Raw genomic sequence first — 26,767 nt, 5'->3', positions numbered from 1 at the left:
CTTCTTTACTCTCTCCAAGTTCTAATATCTGTGGGAGCAATCCCCATACACTGAAAGGGGAAGCAGCTATAGGTACATGGAGGGAATTATTGAGCTAAGGAATGACCAAAAGGATTCCTATCTCTTATGCCCCCACCGTCCAATTTATTCCTTAAGATCGGCAATCTCTTGAGTCTGGTCTTCAAATCTGTGGTACCAGTTTGGGTGATAGATATGAATCTACTTTCTGACAAATCAGAATGATAAGATGAGGAATGTTGTTTGATTGCAGGACATAAATTGCCAGATAGCTGCAATTGTGTTTACATATTTACTGTATTTTGGGATGGGCTGGAGGTTGAAAATCTATCTTCTTCAGAAGTATGTTTTTGTAAGAAGTTATTTTCAGCATTGTCAACACCCGAAAATGTAAATGAACAAAAAGTCCCCAAATGTTGAATATTGCTTATTTGCATCATTATTGCTGTAATCATCTCTTAATAGTATTATTGCTAGCACTCCATTTAATGGGCAAAAGTAACTTGGGGATCCTTAACAATAGCAGTGTCTGTAGCAAACCATGATGACGCCAAAATAAAAACACACTCAGTGAGGGCATCACCTACTTGGGTTTTGACATCTGATTCAAGTACTTAAGTCAAACCATTTGTATGGTATTTCATCATTTTGTTGTAGTGTACTAAACTATGATGCAGAAGGAATAGCTTTATAATCAGTGCTAGCAAGTCCTTCAAAAAGAACTTTAGTATTTAGCAGGAGCACCTGAGGATACAAATGTAACAAATGGTCCTTTAGGAGGAATATTTCATTTTTTAGGAAGTGGTTGGTGGCTGGGGAACAAAAACCAACCAACCAAACAAGAAATCCTGACAGTTTTATAAGCTTAGAGAGATTGAAATGTGTGAATGGATGGGCTTTTGCCAAATAAATTAAGGGAAAAAAAGATTTAAAAGAACAAGATAAAGACACATACAGAGAAAATGGTTGCCATATTGGCTTAGGTCTATGTTTTACAAAAAATATGGTGAAAATGAACAGATAGAAAGAAGGAAGAAAATGTTTCTAATCTTCCAAGTTGGAATCATTTCTTGGTATTATGTCTTACAGAATCAAGGGACAAATTATGCTTTTAAAAAATCATTTCCCACAAGGGATTCAATGAAGGGTCAACCATATTAAAGAGAAATGCAGCAGCATTTACATTGGGGGAACCAAGAAACTGAAGCATGTTGAAAGGAAAACGTTTTTCAGTTTGATGCAAGGTACTCTGTGGTACTAGAATCCAAGGTCCTGAATTCAAATCTTAACAGAATAACACAGTTGGAAGGGACCTTGAAGGTTTCTAGTTCACCCCCCCCCTCCCGCTCAAGTAGGAAACCCTGTAACATTTCAGATAAATGTCCAATCTCATCTTAAAAACCTCCAGCATTGGAGCTAAACTATCTTGGAATGAACTATCCTCTTTTGCTTATTTAAGAGGCTTATTTAAGAAGGATCTTTTAGATGCCACTAAAGATTCTTGGATATCCAAGAATATGATTGGCTTAATTGGGTGTGTGACCAAAATGATAGATAGATAGATAGATAGATAGATAGATAGATAGATAGATGGATGGATGGATGGATGGATGGATGGATGGATGGATGGATGGATGGATGGATGGATGGATGGATGGATGGATGGATAGATAGATAGATAGATAGATAGATAGATAGATCAGTGTTTTTCAACCACTGTGCCGCGGCACACTGGTGTGCCGTGACATAGTGTAAGGTGTGCCGTGGGAAAATTACTTTATATATAGTCAATATAGGCACAGAGTTAAATTTTTTTAACATTTTCTAATGGTGGTGTGCCTCGTGATTTTTTTCATGAAAAAAGTGTGCCTTTGCACAAAAAGGTTGAAAAACACTGAGATAGATAGATAGATAGATATCAATTTTGATATTAAGAAGTATTTTATAACTTTTAAAGGACTCAGCAAAACAGAAGTATGTATTGTTTTTTTAAATTATTCATACACAAAGATAATTTTTATATGTAAAATATTATTCAAAGTCAACACTCTATAATGGAACATTCCCCGTTCCCCATTATTATGCTAGCCTAGTTTCTATTTGTTTAAATAATAAAGAGTTAACATTATTTGGAGAGCAGTCAACTCCACAGTTTTCTGAACTGTCCCAAATAATCATTTTCCTTTAGAATCACTCTGTCCATTCAAAATTCTGGGGACATGGCATTTTGAAGATAATGAGAGCTTATAGTTCAAGGCAAATCAATACATACATTATGAATAGAGTGAGATTGTAGCATTAAGTACCAGAGCAAATGTTGGCTTTCCTAGATGATAAGTTGATCTGTAAATAACTACATATATACAACAACAGCAATACTACCAACATCAACTTTCTTTTCTTTCTGTGATTCCATTTCGGATTTATTTATTTTTCATTTTGCAAATGAACCATACAACTGAAAGAAGAATCTGGCTCATGGAAGAAGTTAAGCCTGAGTAGAATATTGTGACTCTTCTCTTCCTATTGAACTTTATGTAGCTGTATATTTATTTCCAGATAAGGCTGTAGCCTTTATAGGTTTTGTCTTGGATCAAGTCTAGATAATTCTGCATGGCATCGTCCTCTTAGATTAACTACGTTTATATTCACTGGCACAACAAATAGAGTGGGTACAAATAAATAATTTGCTTGTAGATCTCTAGTTAAAAAGATTCGGCAGCAGGTGATGGAATCCTGGAGATGTGTTGCCAATATCATTAGACAACAGTGGGACTTGATGGATTAAGAGTGTAAACTCAGAAAAGTTAAAATTATCATAATCTGGGCTGTAACAGTCCATGACCCGTCAAAACCACGCTCGACTAAACTGCGCCCGACTAAACCACGTCGCTGACGTCATTAACAGGGCGACAACAGCCAGCGCGGAGAAAGAAGGGCGCTTTAAATAGCGCTTTGAAAACAAGCCGATTCAACTTAAGGTAAGGGTTAGCTTTAGGGTTAGCTTTAGGGTTAGCTTTAGGGTTAGCTTTAGGGTTAGGTTAAGGGTTAGGGTTAGGTTTAGGGTTAGGTTAAGGGTTAGGATTAGGTTTAGGGTTAGGTTAAGGGTTAGGTTTAGGGTTAGGTTAAGGGTTAGGGTTAGGGTTTTTAGGATTAGGTTTAGGGGGTTAGGTTTAGGTTTAGGGGTTAATTTTAGGTTAAGGGTTTACAGCGTGCTTCTGTCTCTGCGCTGTTGTCGCCCTGTTGATGACATCAGTGATGCGGCTTAGTTGGGCGCGGTTTAGTCGAGTGCGGTTTTGTCGGTGAACTTGTAACAGTCCCAAGGGCAAGAAAACTGACTCTTTGCTGCCATCTAATGGTCAGTTTCTGATGATCAAGTTGTCAGAGAGACTGTCACATTCAGACGGAGGGATCAAGTGAGGGAATTGTTATGTAGACACAAGAAGACAAGGTCTGACTCTCCCTTGAATACTGTTAAATCTTACATAGTCTCTCTGGGGGCGAACTGCCAGTCTGAGAAGATTGCTGTGAAATATGCTTGAGCAATAAAGTAGAGCTCAACACAAATAGATCAAATTGTCTTTTCTGGGTCTTCATTACTTTCCTTTTACTTTTTGTTTAAAAAAAACTAATCCTACCTCTAAGTTTAAGCACTGCGTACATCATACACCATACTGTATGCATATAGGATCTTCCTGTATATCTGGCTGTATTCTCTGGGTCAGCTGATTCTGATTGTTGATAAATACTTCATTTATTAGATACATTTAAAATAATTTCTTCTTGAATAAGAATATAAAACACAGAAAAGTGGCATTGATCCAGAAAACAAATAGTGACTTGGTATAAGTGAAAATTATTCTAGGTGTTTTAAATTTACTTTACTATATATGGTAAGCAAGGATTTTCAATAAAGTTTAGTTTCAAAGTATATTTTTCACTATTAAGATTCCACTTCAGTTCTAAGAAGCAGGATACATAAAAAGAAAAATAAAGCATGGGAGAATAATCACTTACCTACTGGGTTAGGGTAGCTGATTGCTGAGAAAGGAAACAGAAATAGATTTATAAAAATACCTTTAAATTAACACATTTAAAGATAAGAGGAAAAAAACCCAAGTACCTGGATTTGATCTGATTAAATATCTGTATCCTTTTGTTCCTGGGCAGATTGAAAGTTGAGATTGAATGCAGACAATTTACAATTTAAACTTTGAAAATTGCACTAACAGAGACTGTCCACAAGAAATTGTGTTCTTTTTGAGAAATAAGAAATGTATTATATTTATTTATTTTTCATCCATCTATCCACTCATCAAGAAACTCTGGGTCATTTACAGGGGATTGAAAACATCAAAGAATCCCATTCTTTCATGGAACTGGGTGGGAATTAAGATAACTTGAAAGAATGGATGCCAATATGTGAGAGAGGTTGTACCTTCTGTCATGTCATTAGACTAAATTTTATATGAAATTTTAAATCCTGTAGGAGAAAGCTCCATGTTTAAAGAATTTGATGCCCTCCCCCCCCATTAAAATGCTATATAGTATGCTTGCATAAAATGATGTTCAACTTTATATCCCATACTAACAAATTAGTAAAATGTGTGATAGAAAAAGGTTTGATATCCATTAAAAGTTAAAGTCAAGGCTCACAAAATTCTGAACCTTGTACCTTACAATGCTCTATGATCATAATAAAGATTTGATTGATGGTATCTTTCTAAATTGAATACACTTACCGAAGATGCTATTTGGTCATTGAACTATGTACTGTTTATTCATTTCACACTGAAAAATGATTCATGGATACAAATCACCACGTAACCTAATAGTTGGGAGCAAACTGATGACACGTTTCACATTAACTGTTGCTTTGGTGATGGTGATCAAACACTGAGGCCAGTTTACTTGGAAGATAGTCTGGGTAGCGCATATTGTATATGATATTTTAAAAATCACCTTGATTTCTGGAGATGTTGAGATATAATTCTTACAATTTCCCACCAGGAAATTTTGAGATTTGTTATTCAATATATATGGGGAAGATCAGTGGGAAAAGGTTTCTCTGAATAATGCAGGTCTATTAAGACTTTGTCAAAAGAAATACACTTCCTTCAGTTAATACTTGCCTTTGGGGGGTTCAAGAACTGTCAAGTAATGGAGAGAAAGAGACACTCACGTTCTATATAGTGGATGATGCGAGTAACGATGTCCCCCATCCCAAACCGGGTTATAGGTGTCAAGCGAAGTTCATAGCTTTGAGGCACCTTCAAGTCAGTCAGGAGGTATTCCTGTAACATGCCCTTTTCCATCTTCCTCACAGAAATGGATTTAGGTGGCAAATCCCTGTGATTCAGCTGTGATTCAAAGATATAAGGCAAGATTGAATTAGATAAGAGTAGATAGTTATGGAATCTGAATGCTGAAGGAATTTTATGAGCTTTGTATTTCAAGAATATCGTTTCTTTTCTTTATCAATTATGAGTTGTTTATTCAGAGTAAAAGTTGCTGGTATTTCTGCATATGCTTGACCTAGTGCTAAATTCTAAAATATGGGAAAGGGTGTTGAGTCCTCAGAGCCTCACAAGTTTATAAACCAAAAATTTAAAAGTAGCAATTGTTTTTAACTTCTGTAATAATGAAAACTCACCCTACTAATGAACAATTTGGGCTATAGTTTCTATTGAATAGATTATAAGAAGTTTGTAACTAATATAGTAAGTATTTTGATAAAATTATGGAGCAGATGTTCTATTTGCCATTGTGTTATATGCAAACAAAAAACTGGGCTTAATCCTGGTTTGCACAATATTAATGTTTTTTTTGTCACAAGCACACTTTGCCTTTATACATATTCATTTATTAAAACTACTTTTTTCAGAAAGTCCATATTAATAGCAATAGCTCTTAGACTTATATACTGCTTCACAGTGTTTTACAACCCTCTCTAAGCAGTTTACAATGTCAGCATATTGCCCCCACCAATCTGGGTCCTCATTTTACCAATGTCAGAAGGATGGAAGGCTGAGTCTACCTCTTGCTCATAAGTGCATGTATATTTGGCCTTATATCTGCCTGACTAATGAGATGAGCCATTTCCTCCCTAGACCAGATCTATCTTCTTGGTCTACAGCTTTGCTGAAAATAAAATGAAGCTGAAGCACTATTTGACCAACCTAAAAACAAATTGTCCTCTGATACCAATCTACCCACTGAGCCAGGATTCTATTTAGTTTTCATTATCAAACAACCATCCTAGTCTTTGATATGTTAATTTTCAGATTCATACTTCTAAATTCATCAAGCAATATTCATAGCAAAACATTTGGATTTTTATCCAGCAACATGTCACTGCCTATGTATTATGCACTTACACTCCTAATCAAGACATCTTTACCACAACCACAATATTTATCCATAAATATATTAAACAAACAAGGGGATATGAAACACCTTTGTCTTATTCTCTGCCCAGTCTTGAAACATTCACTAAGCACTCATAATTTATATTATTCAGCAATTATCTCTCTATAATTATGCAAAACATGTCCTAATTCAGGCCTATTCATTTTATCCCATGTTTTCTCTATATCAACAAATATACAATAATTTCCCCTGTATTCATAGATTTCTTGGTGACTTACTAAAGACACAAAATCTGAGCAGCATATTCCCAGGACTGAAGTTCATAGATACTGACTTCTATATGACTATCGGCGGCCTATGGGCCAGACACATCACATGCAGGCCACACCCACCCCAGTTCCACAAAGGTAAAAAACATCACGAAAGGTCACAATATGACCTTTGTTCTTATCACCTGTTCTTCAGTGAGTCAAGGTTTTTATTTAATACTTTTATTAGTACTATGTAGAGAAGGTTACTAGCCTTAGTTGTACATGTGTCACATGCAGCAATCCCTTTCCTAATTGTATCACAGACATGCTTATACTGATCTACTCAGTCTATGGCCTTTAATCTAGAGACTGTCTTTCAGGTCAACTTATTGTTGTCCACAACCCACCAATTCAGAGTTTCAGAAGTACATGTGCACTCAAGAGGTGTGGTGATTAAATATATTTTTTTGGGGGGACTGCAAAAAATGAACATAGCTACCTCTACTTCTACTTGTTTCAAATAGCCACTTTTAGACACCACATGGTCAAGATTCTTCTGATACATGATCTTATGCATATACATTTTGTATGCTTATTTAAGTTTTTAACAGAAATTAAGAGGTCTCTGACTCCGATTAGAAATAAAGAAGAAGGAGAAAGACAAGACTTTTTCCCCACTCATCCTGTATCTCTGATAAACATTGTACCTTCTCCAAATACTCTGTACCTGTTTCCTGTAGTCTAGCAAGCAATTCCTGATTGAAGAACTAGTTTGCATGCGTGAAGTGAAATATCAATGCTCTTTTTCCTCTATGCAACAGTCTTAGTATACAATCCTTGGCCCGATCTGTATTAATACTTAAAAGCAGCACAAGTAATGCTAATCTTTTATATCAATTCTAGTTTTCAATTCAGCTGTATAATTTACAGATGGTGCTATTTCTCAAGATGATTAAACTCCAAGCTCCTTGAGTAACTATGTTCTTCTTCATGCATCTTCAAGCAGGTTGCACTCTTGTTTTTATCTTAACTTGCTTGGTTCTGCTCTTTTAAATAGAGTTTAAGGAAGTCTTGATTGCATGACTGCTACTTAGGATAGAAAAGCTTCTTGGGAACTGCAACCAAATAAGGAAGAAATATTACGCTTCTGGAATCTTGCTAGAGTCCATTTTAATGCAAAGGGGATTCACATGACAACCTTAGATTTCGGCTTTTCTATTGATCTCCTACCAACAGAAGCAAACACAAAAGCAAAAACTTTTATATACATATGTGTCACTTTACTGCTTCCTGGAAATAACACCAGCTCTTAGAATAAAAACAAGGTACGTTCCAGCATCAAAGAAAAAGGGCTGTTTAACAATATTGAACTAAGCATTTCTGATAGGGAGACAGCTGTCCTAAGTTTAAGGACAACTGTTCCTTTATATCTGATATACTCAGCTGTGTGAAATCCAATTTGCACAGCATAATTTGCAGACATGGAATGACTTTGATTTTACCGATGGCTCCCCTGTGCTTGCTCTGTTTGCAAATTTGTAGAATAAAAGACTTGTAGAATTGCATCTTACTTTTCAGTAAGCTTATAATCTGCAAACTTGGTTTTGTAAAACTGTACTTCATGGTCTTGTAGAAAAGTGAACTGCATGCATGATAGAGTCATATAATTCATTTATATCTAGGCATCCATAGAGGACTTCAGGCTTAAAGATAAACCCTTACAGCATTTTCCGATAATTTGAAAGTTTTCTTGCATTGTTTGAATTATGTATGCATATGTAAGGTGACCAGATTTTCAGATTGGTAAAGAGGGACACCATTGACCGGAGTGGGTGGGCGGGCTTGATTAAAAATTTTATATTTTGTCAAAAGCTCACAAAAGGCGATTAATGACCCCGGGACACTGAAACCATCATAAATATGAATCTGTTGCCAAACAAAATTTTGATCACGTGACCATGAGGATGCTGCAACGGTCGCTAAGTGTGAAACATGGTCGCAACGGTCGCTAAGTGTGAAAAATGGTCATCAGTCACTTTTTTCAATGCCATTGTAACTTTGGTCACTAAACGTTTTCCCCCTCCTCGAGACCCCTCACTTCTTCCTTCATTCCTCTTGCTTATCTACCTTCACCTTATCCGTCTTCTGCTCTTTCCCTCTCTTTCTTCCTTTCTCCTTCCATCCTCTCCTTTCCTCACTCACTCCCTTCCTCCTTTTCTCTTCCTTCCTCCTTCCATTCTTTCAGTTTCCTTTATTTTGCCTATCTACCTTCTCTGTCTTTCTGCTCTTTCCATCTCTCTCTTCTCCTTCACTTTTGTTTCTTCCTCCTTCCATCCTTTCACCTTCCCTCCTTCCTATTTCTTCCTTCTTCCTTCCTTCTGCCTATCTACCCGCACCTTCTCTGTCTTTCTGCTCTTTCCCTGTCTTCCCCTTTCCTCCCTCCCTTCTTTCCTTTCTAGTTCCATCTTTTCTTCTTTCCTCTCTCCCTCCCTTTTTCTTTCTTCCTTTCTTCCTCTTTCCTCTTGCCTATCAACTTCATTCTCTTTGTCTTTCTGCTCTTACACTCTCTTCCCCTTCTCCTCCTACCTCCTTCCCTCTTTTCTCCCTCCCTTCTTCTTTTTCTTCCTTCCTTCCTTCTTCCATCTTCCTCCTTCTTCCTTCTATTCTTTCTCCTTTTTTCCATCTTTTCTTCTTCCATCTTCTTCCCCCCTCTCTTCTTCTTTTCCTTCCCCCCTCCCTCCTTCCTTCCTCTCCTTCCCATTCTCTCCTTGGGAGGGGACAAAAAACCCAAGGGCTAATGGGGTTGGGGGGGCAGCAGAGACCAAATAAAGTCAGAAGATCTTATTAAAACTTTCCTATTTGTTGGATCGCATTGCTGCGAACTTATAAACCAAATCAGGGGAACATTTTGCAACCGAGGGTGCTGCAAGGAAAGGGAGGAGGGAGGCAGCCCTGCCGTTTCCCCAGTTTTGCAAGGAATAAGAAACGGTGCTTTAATGCAAAGGATGACTGCAATCAGAACCGCAGACAGGGAAAGAAAGAAAGATCCTTGTAGCACAAAACCCACCTTTGCATGGTTGTGAGAACATAGATAAAACAAAACAAAAAAGCACAGCGTCCCTCCGCCCTCTGAATGGGACTCAGAGTGACTCCGATTTGAATAGAAGGACACGGAGCCGGGCGGGGAGATAAGCACCTTCATTTGCATTCTCTGCGACCATGATGCTTTGTGAGGAACAATCTCAGGGGCTCCCTGTGACTTTTTGCAGATTTTTCCTTTTGTGCTTAAAAAAAAAGGGGGGGGGGGCTTTTTTAAAACGCCACAAAATGAGCTGTCAGCCTGACAAAATGCAACCCCTTCCTTCGTCCTCCTCCGTCACTAACAGCTGGGGGCTCAGAAATCGGAGCGAAAAGCCAGTCCTCCATCACTTCCCTCTTCCTGGATTCACTCTGAAGTTTTTTAAATCCCCCTTCTGTGCATAAATACTCCTTCAGCTTCTCTCTCTCTCCCTCCCTCCCTCCCTCCCTCTCTCTCTCTCTCTCTCTGTTTGCCTCTCACTCTCTGTGTAGCTCTTTGCCTCTATCTCCCTCCCTCCCTCTGTCTCTCTCTCTGTCATTCTCTCTGTGTGTCTGTCTCTCTGTCTCTCTCTCTCTGTCTCTCCTCCCTCCGTGTGTGTGTGTGTGTGTGTGTGTTTCTCACTCTGTGTGTGTGTCTCTCTGTCTGTAAACCGCTGTCGCACCTGTCTTCCTGGATCAGGCTGAGCTGCCTGTCCTTCTTCAGCACCTCCCGGGGGTGCACATCCATCGTAAAATCCATCGGGTCGTCCAAAGTAGTGGGGCTCAGCAGGACCTTGGCTGAATATGTGCAAATGCTCAAGTCCACTGCTCGCCGCTCCTCAGCTAGTTACAAAGTTCTCTCCAGAGATTCTGGTAGGCGGAGGCAGCGCTTGCCTCTCGAGCTTCAGCGTAGGGGATTTTTTCTGCGGGATGGAGCCTGGGCGGCAGGGAATTTTCCCGCCGAAGTAGAAGGCGAGGCTTTCAAACTAGTCTGATCCTGCTTGAAAAGGTTGCTGTGGCGGAGCAAAAGGTGCCCTGGCCCAAGGATTCCCTCTTTCAGACAGTCTCTGGAATTCCCCCCCTTTTTTTTACAGAAGGAAAAGGTTTTTTGACTGGGCAGCTTGACATGATTAAGGCTGTTCTGCTCCTCCTTTGCGCTGCCCTCCTCTCTCTGATAGCCGCCTGGTTAAAAAGGAGGGGGAGCCCATCGAGAAAGACAAGGAATGCCAGGGGGATCCCTGGCCCACAGATGGGCTCCGAACTAGCGGAACCTCCTCTTCCTCCTTTTTAACCACGCGATCTTTTTAACCAGGCGATCTTCGGCTGCTGCATAAGCCCACGGGCACACGCTGCCCTCTTCTCTCTGATAGCCACCTGGTTAAAAAGGAGGAGGAGGCTCCGCTAGTCCGGAGCTCATCTGCGGCTTGTGCATCAGCACCCGAATTCTCACCTCCTGTTCTTCGGCTGTTGCACAATCCCAAGGGCATGTGCTGCCCGGTTTGCTGAATCCAGCATGGCTTCAGAGAAAGAAGGCGTGCGAGGACCCCCCCCCCGCTGCCTGAACGTTTGAATGAAGGAGGCTGCAGGCTCCTTTGTCCTCGGCTATGCGATTTTCTTTTGTTCTCTGCTGCCTGAACGAGTGAATGAGGCAGAGGGAGAATGAAAGGAGATTGCGTCCCTTCTTTCTCCCCGTTGCTCAGAAAAGCAACTCTGGGAAGGTCCTTTGGTGGCAGCAGGCGTCCTAGAACCTGCCTGCTAGCAAAGGACCTTCCCGAAGTTGCTTTTCTGAGCAATGGGGAGACAGAAGGGACAAAATACCGGCCGGCGGGGATGGGTATACAGGGTTGGGGGCGGAGCAGGCTTACTTCTGGGTCACAAAAATTGGGACTTTTTAAGAACGCCCCGGGACGCGGGACAAATTGTGCAAAATCATGACTGTCCCGCCAAAATCGGGACGTCTGGTCACCTTATGCATATGTGAAAACCAACACAGATGCAAAAAGCAACAGCACCATTAGAATAAAAATCACATTAAATTACATACAGTATATTACATTAAAATGTTACCCAATTTAATATAAGTGAGAAGCTGTTAACCCCAATTATTGTGGTAGGCTTGTTTTTCAAAATCCCATCTTTCTTAGATTGTTCTCAACCAGTTCTGCTCCTATCATATCTTCAGGGAAACTTAATTCAGACTGGATCAATACATAATTAAAAATTAATTGTGAAAGAAAAAAAAACCTTACATGGGTCTAAATGTTCCGTGAAAAATATATGAACTGTCTTTTTTGGGGGGGTATCTCTACTTTCTATAATCTGAAAAAAGAGATGCTATGTCACACAAACACATAAAAGCAACATAGAACAGACTTATAAGAACAGATAAAGAAAAAGATACTTTCCATATAAATAAACTTCTGAACTGTGCAGTCCATTGCTTTGTTCTTTTGTGAAGTATCAAATTTACCAATAATTCTTCTGGAATATAACCTGGGAAACTATGATTAATAACTTTTGAACAAGCGATAATATTCTACCATTTTAAACCATTCTCAAATGTTCTTGGTGTGGAAATTATAATGCTAGATTATCTCTTCATGTTTGCTCACATAAAGACAAAAGGCAAGGGACTTCCTGTATCTGAAGCAGAGGTGGTATTCAGCAGGTTCTGACCAATTCTGGAGAACCGGCAGCAGAAATTTTGAGTTCGGAGAACTGGTAAAAACCATTTCTGATTGGCCCTGTTCCCATCTATTCTCTGCCTCCTGAGTCCCAGCTGATGGAGAGGAAATGGGGATTTTGCAGCAACCTTCCCCTGCTACGCCCATCCAAGCTCACAGAACTGGTAATAAAAAATTTGAATCCCACCACTGATCTGAAGCTTCACTATATATAAGGTCTTACAACATCTTTATTCACTGAATAGACCAGGATTTCTCAAACTTGGCAACTTTAAGTAGTTGTGTATTTTAATACCCAGAATTCTCAAATCAGCATTAACTTTCAAATCCATTTCTTCTAAGCACCAAGAACCAGAAGCCAAATAAAAGTTTAGGGTACCTATATGGGGACCCTTTGCAAGACCTTTTTAAACCACAAGAAGGTTCTTATTCAACAGACCGCTGCTAATGTATTATAGTTGAAATTTAACTCCTGCAAATTGTTTCTCCTACACGATTGTTGTTAGCATTTCTACACTGAAACAACAGCATCGAAATCCTTCAATTTGGGAGATTTCTCTTCATTTAAGGCTTCTAATATTATCTCCTACTTTGCTCTCTCATTATTTTTATATTTCTCTCCAGTCTTTTCTTTTATGAACACATCATCCTGGAGCTGTGGTCCTATATTACTCTGGAGCAGTTAGTAAAATACACAGCCAGGCAAGAATGCTGGGGAAAATGGAGGCTCAATTCGTGGTGGAGGAACCTGTGCAGGACCCAGCAATGACCTCATTCATCATTGGGTGCAGTTAGCTGTCAGTGGAGCTGAAGGACAAACAGAGAATAGTTCTCAGTCTTGACTCTTTGCCTTTACCTCCTCCCACTTCATCTGAGGAAAGTAAGACTGGGTGGGGAAACCACATCATTTCCCATATCCACAAGCAGCATGCTGCCGATATCCAAAATGAAACTCTAGGAAGAGGGGAAAGAAGGTAGCCAAATGATTTGTCTATAGAGATTCTCAGTCCTCCAGGTCATGCTTGCCCCAAAGGTGCTTTTTCAAGAGGCAACTGGCCTTCTTGTTTTTCTTTGAAAACATTTTGCTTCTCATCCAAGAAGTTTCTTCAGTAACCAAATGATTTGATTCACCCAGATGAAGGCACTGAGCATCCATCACCCCAAAGGGAAGCAGAGAAGGGCTTCAGTGGAAGAGAGCTTCAATTACCTGTCTTGATTCCTTAGAATTATAGTGGAACTCTTCCTTCTTTTCAACAGCCTCCTCATTTATTTATTTAGCATATGGTCTCCTTAGAGCAACCTTTATGAGTAATGTCAAATCCGTACCCATCTCCTAATATTCACAAACACTTCGGTCTGTATTCTGTGTAGACTAATTCCCACTGAACTATCTCCTTGAGCTTCTCCAAGCATCTGAGCACACATGCTCAGAATTAAACATTTAAGTATCCTTGAATCTTTGTCTTCACAGATGCTCCTTTTCTGTTCTTGTAAAGTATTTCCACTAAGAATGCTTTGTGCACTGAATACTTCCCAGCTTTAATAAGGAAACGAGAAATTGGTTGTCTAGTACATTCTATTTTTTTTCTAATGTTTTGTCTCTATGCTTGTCTCTACCCATGTCTGGGTGCATCTATGTATATATCTTTAACTTGAAAGAAAATATATTTAGAAAAGCTGTTGATTTTGTTGTTTCGTTATTTTTATTTGCCAATTTTAATTTGCTTTTTTAATCCTATTGTATAGGCTATGATGAGTGACTTTGTGATTAAGGCATATGTGTTGATAAATAGCTAAATCTTAATTTTCATGGAAATTATTTTATAATATAGTGTACATGAGGAAACAATGAATGCAGTGGTGGGTTCCGGATTCTGGTTGGAACGGCCTTGGTGTCACCCACATGCACGTGTGCATGGTATGTGCATGCATTGTATCTGCAAATGACGCTTCTGCATGCGTCCATGATGCTCCAGCTGCTTGGCGGAGCATCACGCAGGTGTTGTATGCGCCATGTTTGTACGTGGAAGTGCCGACAGCTTTAAAACACAGTAAGGAGCTCGGGCGGGTGGGTGGGCCCTCTGGAGCACCGTGGAGCACCATACCGGAATGGTACCTGGTGCTCCGGGCAGGCTCCGGTACGCCCATACCGGGGCGTACCGCCTGCAACTCACCACTGAATGAATGTATCAGTAAAGAGATATAAAAAAGAGGGACTGGAGATAGACCAATTCATATCACTATAGTTTACATTACATGAATGCTGCCATGCTATATACTATACGGAGTCAGAATTCCACAGAAGACATATAATGATTTCAGGGTTCAACTTCAGTTTCCTGAGAGCAATTCTTCCAAATAAAAGATTGACTAGATAAGTTATTTTTAGCTAAATATGAGACATATCAGCATCATAAGCTCACCTGAAATGGCAAATGTACCCATGTTGCAACCCGCCCCCCATTAAATTGTGTCCAATTTGTGGCTGCCCAGAAAAATCCCTGCAGGTTTCTTGCCAAGAGTTTTCAGAAGTGATTTGCAAGTGCCTGCTTTCTAGGGATGAGAGAGTGATTGGCCCAGGTCATTCAGATAGCTTTGTACTTTAGGCAGGACTAGAACTCATAGCCTGATGCCTTAATCACTGCACCATCCTAGCTCTCATCTAGATTGCATACACCATCCTAATATTTTTTCTTTGCCATTATGTCATAGAGATGTCACTGGGTGCACATCTGCATATTGACGTATTGCGTGTTAGATGATTTTATTTACAAAATACATATATCTCCCACTCACTAGATTCTAGGTGGCTTATAATAATAACAGAAAAAGTATATATCATCATAATCTAATAAAGTCAAAATAAAATAGATGACGGCTATATTCCCTGCTGTCCATTACTGAAGCTCCTCCTTCCCAAAGGCTCTATGAAAAAGTATCAAAACTAAATAAAAAAGGATAGTTGACAGCCCCTTTTAGAAAGAGAAAAAGTTTGTGTGAGTGGGGACAGAGGAATCTAAAAAGAAGGTGCTCCTCTTGAAAAATCCCCCATTCCCTTGATCATTTTGAGGTAATTCCTCTGACATCCCCTTCGACTTTTAAAATGTTTTATTTTAAGGCTAACATGCACTCCCATTGTGAATCAGCTCTGAATAGCTTAAAATTCTATCATACATACACAGGATTAAAGAATGAAAAAAAATACCCTCAGATAAATAACAGCCTTGAATTTCACCTAATAACATCAAAACGTTCCTATGGTGAAGACCCATATAATCATATAAAGAAGGATTCTCCATCAGTTCATCTTTCTCACAGAATTCTGTTTTTGCTAAGCATGTATGGAGTTTCCACATGTGCTTGTTAAGGCAGTGAGGTCTTTGGGGGAACTGAAATGTCTCTTTTGATTCAGGGAGAGTTCTCAGTTCTCCCCTCAGAGCCATTCATCTTTCCCCAATTAAGCAGCGAGAGAGACACATAGATTTCACAGTCATGGAATGATGGAATGAAACTTCAGAACATAATTTTTTTCTCTCTCCCTATGAGTTAACAAGAAATAATAACCAATAGCATTGGAAGTTTGGCAGGAAGCAGTTATGAGACATACTGTAAATGGTAGTATAATGGGAATAAGATAGCATATTTCTCTATATATTTAGTAACAAGTGTATTTCCTGAAATAGCTCATTTACATGACATAATTCTTAGTTTGGCCTAAATGGTCTTCATGTTGCATTTCTAAATTATCTGCCTGAAATCTATTTTAAAACTAATTGGCTATAAACAAGCAAGCATCAATAATCTGGATAGAAATCAGATATATAATTCTAGACAAAAAAACTAGAGATGCCATGTCTCAATGGGGTCATACTACGACTGAGTCACCTTAAGAACCACACCAAACTTGGGTTGGCATGTTGAAGGTTCACTCCAAAAGTGTTGTTGCTTTGGGAGAGGGTTTGCAAACAACAGAACTAGGTTTGAGCAGTTTTGGAACTTACTAAAAGATTCTTGGGCCCATAAATTCTCTGCATCTAGTTCAAATCTTGGGATCAGATTATTTGAAGGATCACTTTCTTCTATATCAGCCTGCTGGCCCTTTTAGAAATATGATCTGGGACAGAGATTCTCTTGTTTATTTCAAAAACTTCTCAAAGACATTATGAGAAAAGCCTTTTGCTCAATTACGGTTAAGCTTTGGAATATTTTTCCAGGAATTTTTATTCAATCAATGACTTCCCAGAACTAGTAAAGATGTTACTTTTTTCTAAAACCATTCTGTATACAATTTTTATTTGCTCTTTAAATTCTTTAATATGTTTTTAGAATATTTTATTGCTATATACTGTTTTCTGATGCAATGTTCATGTTTCATAATGATGTTGCAATTTAGAAATATGATTTTAATTGTAAATTTACCACTGGAGGTACTTCCTAAAATGCTTAAGATGTAAGGCAGGAAAGACACCTTTTAAAATAAAATCAAATTTTTCATAGGATGCTGAAGAAATATTTTAGTATTCATAAAATATTTTAGTATTAAACATATTTTACTCCAAGATCCATCCTAGAGAAAGTTGCATAGATAGCCAATCTAACACAACTTTTACAAGTGATTCCATGTGTCTTGAATATTCTAGTGGAATTGGCTCATATTGTGAATAGAGAGAAAATCGACAATTGATAAATAAAAAATGGAAAATATCTGATTGCTAGAAATGTTCTTGTTGGCTTTCTAACAGGAATTTTTAAGAAGAGGAAAGAAATGGAAAAGTATCAATGGGATTCATTCATACACAGAAAATAGCAAGAGACACTATAGTTTATAGATAAGAAAACACTTAAATAAAATAGTGGAAGCATGGTCTACTAAGGATGAAAGAGACATCAAAGTGTGGGGCATCTATTAATTTTTAGTGAGTACTATATGCTCTATGGAACAGGAATAGAACTATTGATTGAGAGTGAATTGAAATGTGGTAAAGATTTATAAATGAATTATTAAAAGCAATCACATAGAGAATTGGAGAAAGAGAATTAAATTTTTCTTCACAGTAGTTCACCAATATACTCCCCCTTCAGAATTAATAACAGTATTGTAGTGTCTTTCCTACCCACACCTTTCTCCATTATTAGCAAATGTTTTGCAAAGAAAAAGTAAAATAAGAAAATTGAATAGAAGATCTAACTTTCCCTTTGACAGAACCATGGACACACTAAAAAAATCTCTAGTAGCATTTAACCATGAGAAAAGGCACAAAAGGGATTACCTATTACAACTTGCTGGCCTTGAGAAACAATGAATGGTAAACAATACTGCTGAACCAGAATAGGAAGATCTGAACTGATAAAGAACCATTTAATATGTATCAACATCATAAAATATATCTTAAAAGCTGTCAAATAAAATACAATATTTTGGAGAGGGTATTTCCTCCCCCCCACCCATGGTTGGTAATTATCCTTAATAAAAACTATTTAAGTAAAAAATAAAACTGAAGTTGAATAGCAGGCAACATCGGTTTATCAGAAGAGATTATTAGGTGGGGGGGGGATAATCCAAATAAGACTAATATTGAAAAAATTGGCTCTGGTAGAAATGAATATACATGGAAAGAAGGAGAAAAGTGGAGAGAAAATCATAGAAAAAATAAGTTTTAAATGACAAAAATGGGAACTTGACATTTTGTAGTAATAAAACTGCCAGAAAGGGATTATTTTTTTTTGGGGGGGGGGGGGAGGAAAGCGGTGACTTAAGCAAGCAGCATCAAAAAGGCAATTTTTAAGAAAAACATGATAATTGTATGTATCATGTAATTTCATATGATAACCCAGTTCAGGTCTGGAAAATGTTTATATTTTTTATTGATGAGATGATTGTTGACATTAAATTTCTGTATGACTTTTGTAAAATTCAAAAGTAAATGCACATAAATGCACACAGAGTGGGACTATTGGATTGTCTAAAGCAGAGCTAGACAATTAATATCCTCCAAATGCCTTGGGCTTTAGCTATTATCGGTTCCAATTAGCGCTGCTAAAGGTAGCAGATAATAATTCTATAATTCCAAATAATTATAATTTGGAAATTACAATACAAAATATCTGAAGGGCATTTAGCTTTTTACCTTTGATCTACAACTACCAGCTAGCAAAACCAAGAGTATTTCTACTAAAATTGTCTTCTTCATTTGACGTCTTACCACAGTCGTGTCATAGCCACTGAAACACTAACTGAGATTCCTGGAAGGTGTAGTCCAACATATCTGGAAGGAATGAGATTGGGTACTTTGTAGGACAAGACTTTATTGTCTGTGAAGTTTGAAAGCCTTGTGAGATGTCTGCTATCAGTATTAAGCAATAAAAGACATGTACAATGTCTAGATACAATGTTTTACTGATGCTAGATCAAATGAAGTTCTTGTTTGCAGTGAACTAGACAGCAAACACTAAAATGTCTGCACAGTGGTATTTACTGGGATCATCAACCCTCTTGATGCACATCAGGAAATTTGTGAAAGGCTTACTCTGACCTTTCATAAATCTCTTTTGTTTGGTTCCATGTGCTCTAAGGTGTCCAAGCCAAATAGGTTTTTAATGAAGTCTGCAGTCCTTAGCTACCCCAGAGGCCTTTGGACATGGGATGAAGCCTAAGATTCTCAGCCTTTGGTATTCCCCATCTTGCCACAGAGAATATTGTTGGTAAGTAATTTGGAATCCTGAACTGAATCATCTCCATTTACTTGTCCGATTTTCAGGGTTTGCAGCACTAACAGAACAAGGGACAACGAGAGTCTGGAGACAAGAATAGAGTCTAATTGGGATTCAAGTTTCTTACAGAGATGTCAAAAGCTTTGCAAGAGGTTTGTTGGTTAAAACATTGTTCATAACTTTAGCTGCCCATATGACAGGGTGGCTAAACAACAACCAATTAAGGGGAGTCTGAAATTTGACAGGTTTTTAACTAAGCAGCCTCTTTATGTAAAAGTATAACTATGATATGAAAAAGGAGAAGGTGACATACAATCAGTGATGGCTTTTTTTAGCCATGAAATTACGACAAGGGTTAGTAGTTATATTCCAATCAGCCAAGAAATACAGTACACAACAAAGCCTGAAGTACACTAGCCATAAAAATGATTATTTTCCTAGATGTGAAGGCAATGATTTCTGCAGAACATTTGCACAGTGTTTGTATCCTGCATAACTATGAATCACATCTGAAAAGCTTATTAAACCACAAACCTAAAGGAAATAGAAAATTAAATGTAATGTACAATGAGCAACATACAGCTTTCCCAATACAGAAAGTCTTTTTTTCCAATACAGAGAAGTACATCAGTACACTTCCAATCCATGTAATTTTCATGTGCTCGTTCATACATTTGTGCAGTCCTATTTCTATATTGATCTGTGAGATTTTTAATCAGCAGGTGTCTGAAGCTCAGTATGGGTATAAAATCTTGATTTCAGATGTAATCTTAACAAATTGGAGGGGCTACCTTGAATTTTTTTTGGATACCTTCAATTTTACTCAAGTTTAACCTTAATTATTACAACTTTGTTTTACCCCGTCTTTATTATATAGATTGCTAATTCTAGTTTTAAAGGACAAAGGCAGAACTTTTTGTCTAAAATTGACCCTGAGGTTTGTGAGATCAGATGTTTTAAAGCAACTGGTCAGGAGAGAGAATTGCCTTGGTAGAATTCCAGAAGGACCTAAGCTTCATGATGGAAGTATAGATATTTGTGGCTTTAGTGCACTCTTCCACATTTTCTCACTTTCTTTCCCCAAGGATATTTTTTTTGCTGACTTTATAGCCTTAGCAGTTTCAGACTTGTGTGCCTCAAAGAATTAAATACATTCAGAATTCATAAACTTGATACAAAAGCTTGATTTAATGCCTCCAGCATTAGAACCTGTGTATTTATGGCAAGTATTCTTTCTCATCCCAATTCAGATCCCAAAAAGCACTGAAGGAGCGAATGAAATATTAGCTGCAGACTGTTTTGATAAAAGATGACTCATGTAAAGTTGCATTGCAAACAACACAAATTGCTGGCTAGTGTGTACAGGGCTGATGAATCTTTAGAAATTGCATTTCAGTTAAAAGATACTACTTTCCAATACTGAAAGTCCTCCTTTACCTATTGAACCAAAAAAGTGATTGTCACCAAGAGATACATTTTAAATATTTGTACTAACCTACATTGAGATACATTAACATCATGATTTGTTGATTATATTGTTGTTATACAGCAGTTATCAAATAATAGCAGTTGTCAAAACTTCTACATATCCAGTTTTATATACTACCTCCAAAATTTGATTCAGTACTAACACAATGGGCCAAGATCATGCTTTCACTTTAATCCAAAGACCTGGTATTCAAGGCCATCTTTAGTCATGCAAGCATAATTCATGATTTTGGCCCAGCCACTATTTCTTAGCTCAACCAATTAGATATTTTTTTTAGAAATACTGAGAAGCAATGCTCTAAGCTGCTCTGAATTTATGGAGGAAATATGTGCTACAAAACTAACAAATAATATCAAACCATTTACTTCTACTTACATTCCCATCCATCCATTCTTCCATGCTTCCATGGAGATTCTGCTAGCATCACATGTTATGCTAGCATCACATTCTATATATCTTACCTGTTCCCAGATATGCATTTTATGTTTCAACAAATATTATCATACTCTCACTGCATAATGGTCTACTAGCATCTATATGTGCATATTCTGAAAGTGAGCCCTGAATATCAAATGCACAAAGTAGCAGATCACATTTATTACATGAACATGCTTTCTAAGCAAGCAATTTAGATATACCTGTAATGCCTATTCTATAACTGTGAATGGGAAATTTATGCTTTGGAGGGTTTAAAAAAACTATTGTCACATATAGACTTCATCCCCAGCAGAAATAATTTTTCTCTACATTCTTTTTTTTTTTTTTTTGCATCAGCTACTTCACTTTTGTGAAGTACACTCATACTTCAGTACACTTATTTTCATCTGACAAGTGTTGCTGCACATTGACTTTTAAATACAAACCTCCAAGCCTGGAAAAAGAGGCTGAATCAATAAAACATTCTGGGAGAAAAATATTGGTGATGAGTTTGTTTACTTGAATCAAGGATGTGAGGTATATGCAAGGGTCGTTTAAAGAATTTTGGAGTCAGAGAGGACAATTTCAACTACAAAATATTATAGTGAAGCATCTTCTGTGGAGCTCAACTGACCAGAATGTGAATGTCTGAAAACAGCAGTTAGCCGCTGTATATTCAGCTATCACAGGGGTGGGTTTCAACCAGTTCACGGCGGTCCCTGCGAACCGGTTGGTCGGCGAACCCGGAAGTAAGTAACTTCCGGGAACGGCGAAGGGCCCACCCGCCCACCTGCGCTCCTTACCCGGTTTTAACGAGTTCTGCGCTTCCACACATGCACAGGATGCATACAGCGCCTGCGCAATCCTCCAGGAGCAGCTGGAGCATCGCACAGATGCTAGTACGCATGCGTGCACCGCGCGCGTGCACGAGGACGCCGCCGGCCCTCTTCCAACCAAACCGGTTGGAACGGGGCAAGAAACTCACCCCTGAGCTATCATGTACTGCAACAACTTTCCCCAATCTGGTACTTTCCAGGTATGGGAAATGCTGAGAATGTTGACAGTTCTGGGGAGTTGTACCCCAGTGTATCTGCAGAGAACAATATCTTAGCCATAAAACTAATCCTTTGAAAGTTGATTTCTTTTTTAAAGTCAGACATCTCAGGCAGGGTGGTTGCAGGAAGACCTTTAGTGGCTGTGCTTCCCTAACTCCTACTGTAATGACAAAGGCTTTCAATTCCTTCATGCAGAGAACACAACCAAAGCAAAACACCAGCAACAATGAACTAGAGTTGAATGATCGCATTTCTGCTCTTTGAGGCCTCATCAATAATGGACCCATGAGGACAGGGCAACAGAAGCAAGTTCATCTAAGAATGCTGCCTGCACAGAGTTTTGATGCAATTTCTTTGCAAACAGGCAAACAAACTTGCCTCTTCCATCCTCTGATTGCAGTGCAGTTCTGAGAGAAGAAAAACATTGTTACAACGAATGGAAACCTCCCTGGGGTTTACAAAGAAGCTTGATTTTCCCCCTCCTTTTTAAGGCTGGAATTTTGCCACACCGACAGCTTCTCTGCAGTTTCTTGTCTGGGCTTTATGTAAGGTTCAGACCTGGAGACAAAACAGAATAATGTGATCTGTGGCAAGGGAAAGTTGATGTGGCTTAGTTATGAAACCAACCCCTGGGAGGCTTCTTAAGACTTTGGCTTAACTTTCTATATCCACAGCAAGTGAATGGTAAAACTTCTCAATAAAGAGCCTGAGCTTTTTACTGCATATTCACTGTCTGGTGGAAAGAGATGTCAGAAATAATGGCTGTAGGTTTTAATGATATTTTCTGTCCAATTATATATGCTTTCATCCATCAGAAAAAGCATGATTAATGGCAGCTTTCCAGAGGAAACAGCCACAGTTGCAAAATATGAGATCTGTTTACTACAGTTTTGGGTACAGGTGGGCTTAAAATCCATGTGCTGGTTTTTCGCAAGCTCTTGTGATAGAAGACATGTGATTCTTCCTCTTTTTTAAAAAAAATGATGTTCACTGTAAGCAAAACAAAACCAGATGCTACCTGAGTGTTATCTTAGTGTTGTTAACATTAGATTACACTGCTGGAGGAGAAGGAAATTCCAGATTTGATTCAGAACGAGTGGGTGATTTTGGTTTAGTTGCATGAAAGATCTCTCTCTCTCTCTCTCTCTCTCTCTCTCTCTCTCTCTCTCTCTCTCTCTCTCTCTCTCTCTCTCTCTCTCTCTCTCTCTCTCACACACACACACACACACACACACACACACACACAGACCAAACAGCTCACAGGATCAGCTGCCCATCCTCATTAGGCTCAGGGAGCTGCAGTTTACAGCTTCCCCGAGAATCAAATTGCTGCTGTCATGAATTGCTGTAGCTGCATGTCCTACACATTTCAATAATGTCTTTCATTAGAGGATGATAAGGAAACAATGTGTATTTTATTAGTGTATGTTTTCCCCTTCTTCCATGTTGGAGAAGATCAGAGCTAATCTTTTATTTGTCAGGAAGAAAGTTCAAGTGAAATCCACAGCTGATTCAGGGCCTATTTTTATCAGCTATTTAAACATCAAGGTCCAGCAGAACCCTTCCTTAGTGTTGTATTCCCCCCTCCCTGGTTTTCTGTGAGCCGCCCTGAGTCCCCTCAGGGAAAAGGGCGGCCTACAAATAAAATCAATTCAATTCAATTCAATTCCTTCTTGTATTTTTGAAATTTGATTCTTATTTGACTTGCTCTAAATTTTCACCATTTATCTACTAGAATTTAGTTGTTCACTTAATTTTTTGCTCTCAGGTGGAATGATTTTATACATTAATTTTCAGACACTTAGTCATTGTTATGTTATACAATCAGTAATATTTACTCTAAACCAGAGCTCTCAGCCCCTGGGCCGGATGTGTCACACACTGGCCACGCCCACGCCTGGTTTAGCAAAGAGAGGGGAAGTCCTGATACATCATATAATGCCGCTGTGAAAATATGAGTTTGACACCCCTGCTCTAAATTGTAGGATTCTAGTGCAACAACATCTCATTGTCTGTATACAAAACTATGCACATAGTCCACATTCCCAAGCAACAGTTTTCTAATGTTGCTACAAGCATTCGGTAGACATTTATCTACAATTAAGGTATCAGACTAGGAAATGGGAAACTGCACCTGATTTTACCTGATCTTTTTTGGTGGTAATTATTCAGTTAATACTATGCTCCTAAAGCAACCACCATGGTCGCTAAATAAATCCATTGTCCACAATGGTTGCTTTTGCCAGAAATAGGAAGTAAAGGCTAGTTTCCAGCAAAACATGCAATAAATCATGCTCATGAGACCACTGGATGCTACAAAGAGATGTAAGTAGCCAAGAGCCCAAAATGCAATCATGTGCCCATGGAGGACCCATCTGGCTATTATAAATCTGAATCTGGGTTATAAATACCAGACAAATATATATAGAGTCCTGGGGAGGTCTATCACAACTTTGAATGGCCACCAAAGGAACCAGTCATGAGTCAAGGATTAATTGTAATGTGATACTGAGGAAGCAGGTAGGCTGCATAAAACTAAAAGCGTGTAACTGTGGAGTTAAAATAAGACTGAATATAAAACTAATTAGAAAAGAAATTTTGTCTTGAAAGAGAAGTCAAGGGTGGTATGAAAAAATGATATGCTAAAAGCTGCTGTGTTGATTTTGAAGCAGGGGATTTTTTTTTTATTACCACTTAGAGCTGAAAATAGATTAGAGGTCAGAACTGGGCCTGTCGCCTCACTAAGTTCACACCCCAATTTTTCTTTTTAGTAAAGTATATTTGCAAATATTTTAACATTTATATATTTACTAGGATAATTCATATCTCTTTATAAATAGTGGAATAATTATAGAAATTTATTTGGTATATTGGAAAAAATATTTTGATATTTAAAATCCGAGTAGTATAAAACCTTATATTAAATATGCTTCTTAATATCAATTAACTTATTTTCTTTTAACTGCTAATATTTTTCTTTTTTTCTGAATTTTTATATTATGCCTCCATTTCAAGTCTGATTCCTATTTATTTGCTGGGATTCATTTGTTTTTCTAGTTTTGGTTTGAGTCTCATTCTTTTGTGATTACCATCAATAGTTCATCGGCCTAAACCAGTATTTCTCAACCTTGATCACCTGAAGATGCGTGGACTTCAACTCCCAGAATTCTGGAAGTTGAAGTCCACACATCTTCAAATGGACCAAGGTTGAGAAACACTGGCCTAAACTAACAGGATTTAAAAAGATTTTTTTTTAACTTCCAAACATAAATATACATATCTATGCCTTCTATTTTAATGAGGTTTGAGAGATTGATTTCCATGATCTAACCAGAAAGATATTATGAATTGAAAAAATATGCCTTTCTTCCCCATTCTCTTCATAACAGTTGGGTAGGGTTCAGATAAGACTGCCAAGATTTTTTTTTTAAAGTGAGGATGGGCAAAATAAAGCTCTGGTGCTACTGAACTATAACTCTCATCAGCCAATGGCCAATGATAAGAGTTAATGGGAACTGTAGACTTTTGAAAGGTCACAGGCATCATAGGAGTCTCCTGTCACTTCAACACATTGCATAATGCATAGCCTTCCATATTACATTGAGGGGTACATTTTCTAATTTTGAAATGTTGATCTGGCAGCTACAGTTTCTGGGTTCCAAAGATTTATTGATATACCTTCCAGGGATGACCTGCAGAAAAGTGCTAATTCAAATCTAATGGTGCCAGGAAGGAAGTCCCCCTATTATTTAGCCTTGAAATGGAACATTCAAGTCAAGAGTTCCATTGTTACTTCAAATAAAAATGACCAGAGGTGTGTCATATATTACATTCTTTAGCTATAGTACTCAGAGCTTATTCTAGCAAAGCAGTCCAGTTCTATCTTTGGTGATTGGTCACTGTGTAGTTAAAAGCACTGTATTTTAGACATGGAAGAATGAAGTGCAAATTGCTGTATTCCTGTACTGTTTTCAGGAGGAACAATAATGACAGGAATGTCTAAGAGATAAGAGGCAACACACCCCACATGAAAACATATACATTTTCATTTACAATAGAGAAGATAAATAACAGGAGATTTTATTACAGAATTCTATGATTTTTGAATCATTTAAATATTAGGACGAGGAAACGAGATTGCCTGAAGGAGGGAGGGGTTAATATGTTCCCATGGAAGAAGGACAACAGACTGAAAAGCAAATTTTGTATCTCCATTAATAAGTCTTTTATTGTTGTTTATGCCTGTTTATTGCAAGCTGCTCTTAGTCTCTTCACCTTAGAGTTGTAAACAGCCCAGACTCACCTGAATTGGAAGGCTATAGAAATTGGATAGATAAATAAAATGGCAAATCAAAGTTTTTAAAAAAATGAAATGAACTAAAAGATTGGGTATTATTTAAAAAAGAAACAATCCCAAATGCTCAGAGATATCTCCTAATTAGTTTTACTATTTCAGAATTTTAGCAACTTGGCCTTATAATGTTCTCTCTTCCTAACACTGAAGAGGGTCTTTCCATCCTTTTGATAAAGCTCTTGAAATAAATCACAACTGCCAAACACAGTTTCCCTCAAGGCACTTGCTTGGTTTACTCTGCCACAAAGGAAAACTCCCTGGAGGACGAGTCTTTTCTGCTGCAAAGATAGATAACACATGTTTCTCATTTTTTATTAATATTATTATTATTATTATTCTTTACTATTCTTTGTAGTTACTAC

The 26,767-nt window shown here is 38.1% G+C and overlaps 1 protein-coding gene across 2 annotated transcripts in view; it reads right to left on the bottom strand.

Annotated features, from left to right (window-relative positions):
* MDGA1 (MAM domain containing glycosylphosphatidylinositol anchor 1) overlaps positions 1 to 26,767 on the bottom strand; it is a 318,790-nt gene that overhangs the window by 54,048 nt on the left and 237,975 nt on the right. For both annotated transcript variants that reach the window (XM_087717920.1, XM_087717918.1), the window contains exons 11-12: positions 5,201 to 5,378; positions 4,036 to 4,059 (exon numbers count right to left, since the gene is read on the bottom strand). In XM_087717920.1, coding sequence (XP_087574046.1) covers positions 4,036 to 4,059; positions 5,201 to 5,378 — 202 coding nt within the window. The remainder of the gene's footprint in view (positions 1 to 4,035; positions 4,060 to 5,200; positions 5,379 to 26,767) is intronic.

Source organism: Thamnophis sirtalis, unplaced genomic scaffold, assembly GCF_051295495.1.
Source record: "Thamnophis sirtalis isolate CommonGarterSnake01/CBP01778 unplaced genomic scaffold, rThaSir2_p1.2 scaffold_6, whole genome shotgun sequence".
Taxonomy (NCBI): Eukaryota; Metazoa; Chordata; class Lepidosauria; order Squamata; family Natricidae; genus Thamnophis; species Thamnophis sirtalis.
This window is presented reverse-complemented; position numbering and strand designations above follow the sequence as displayed.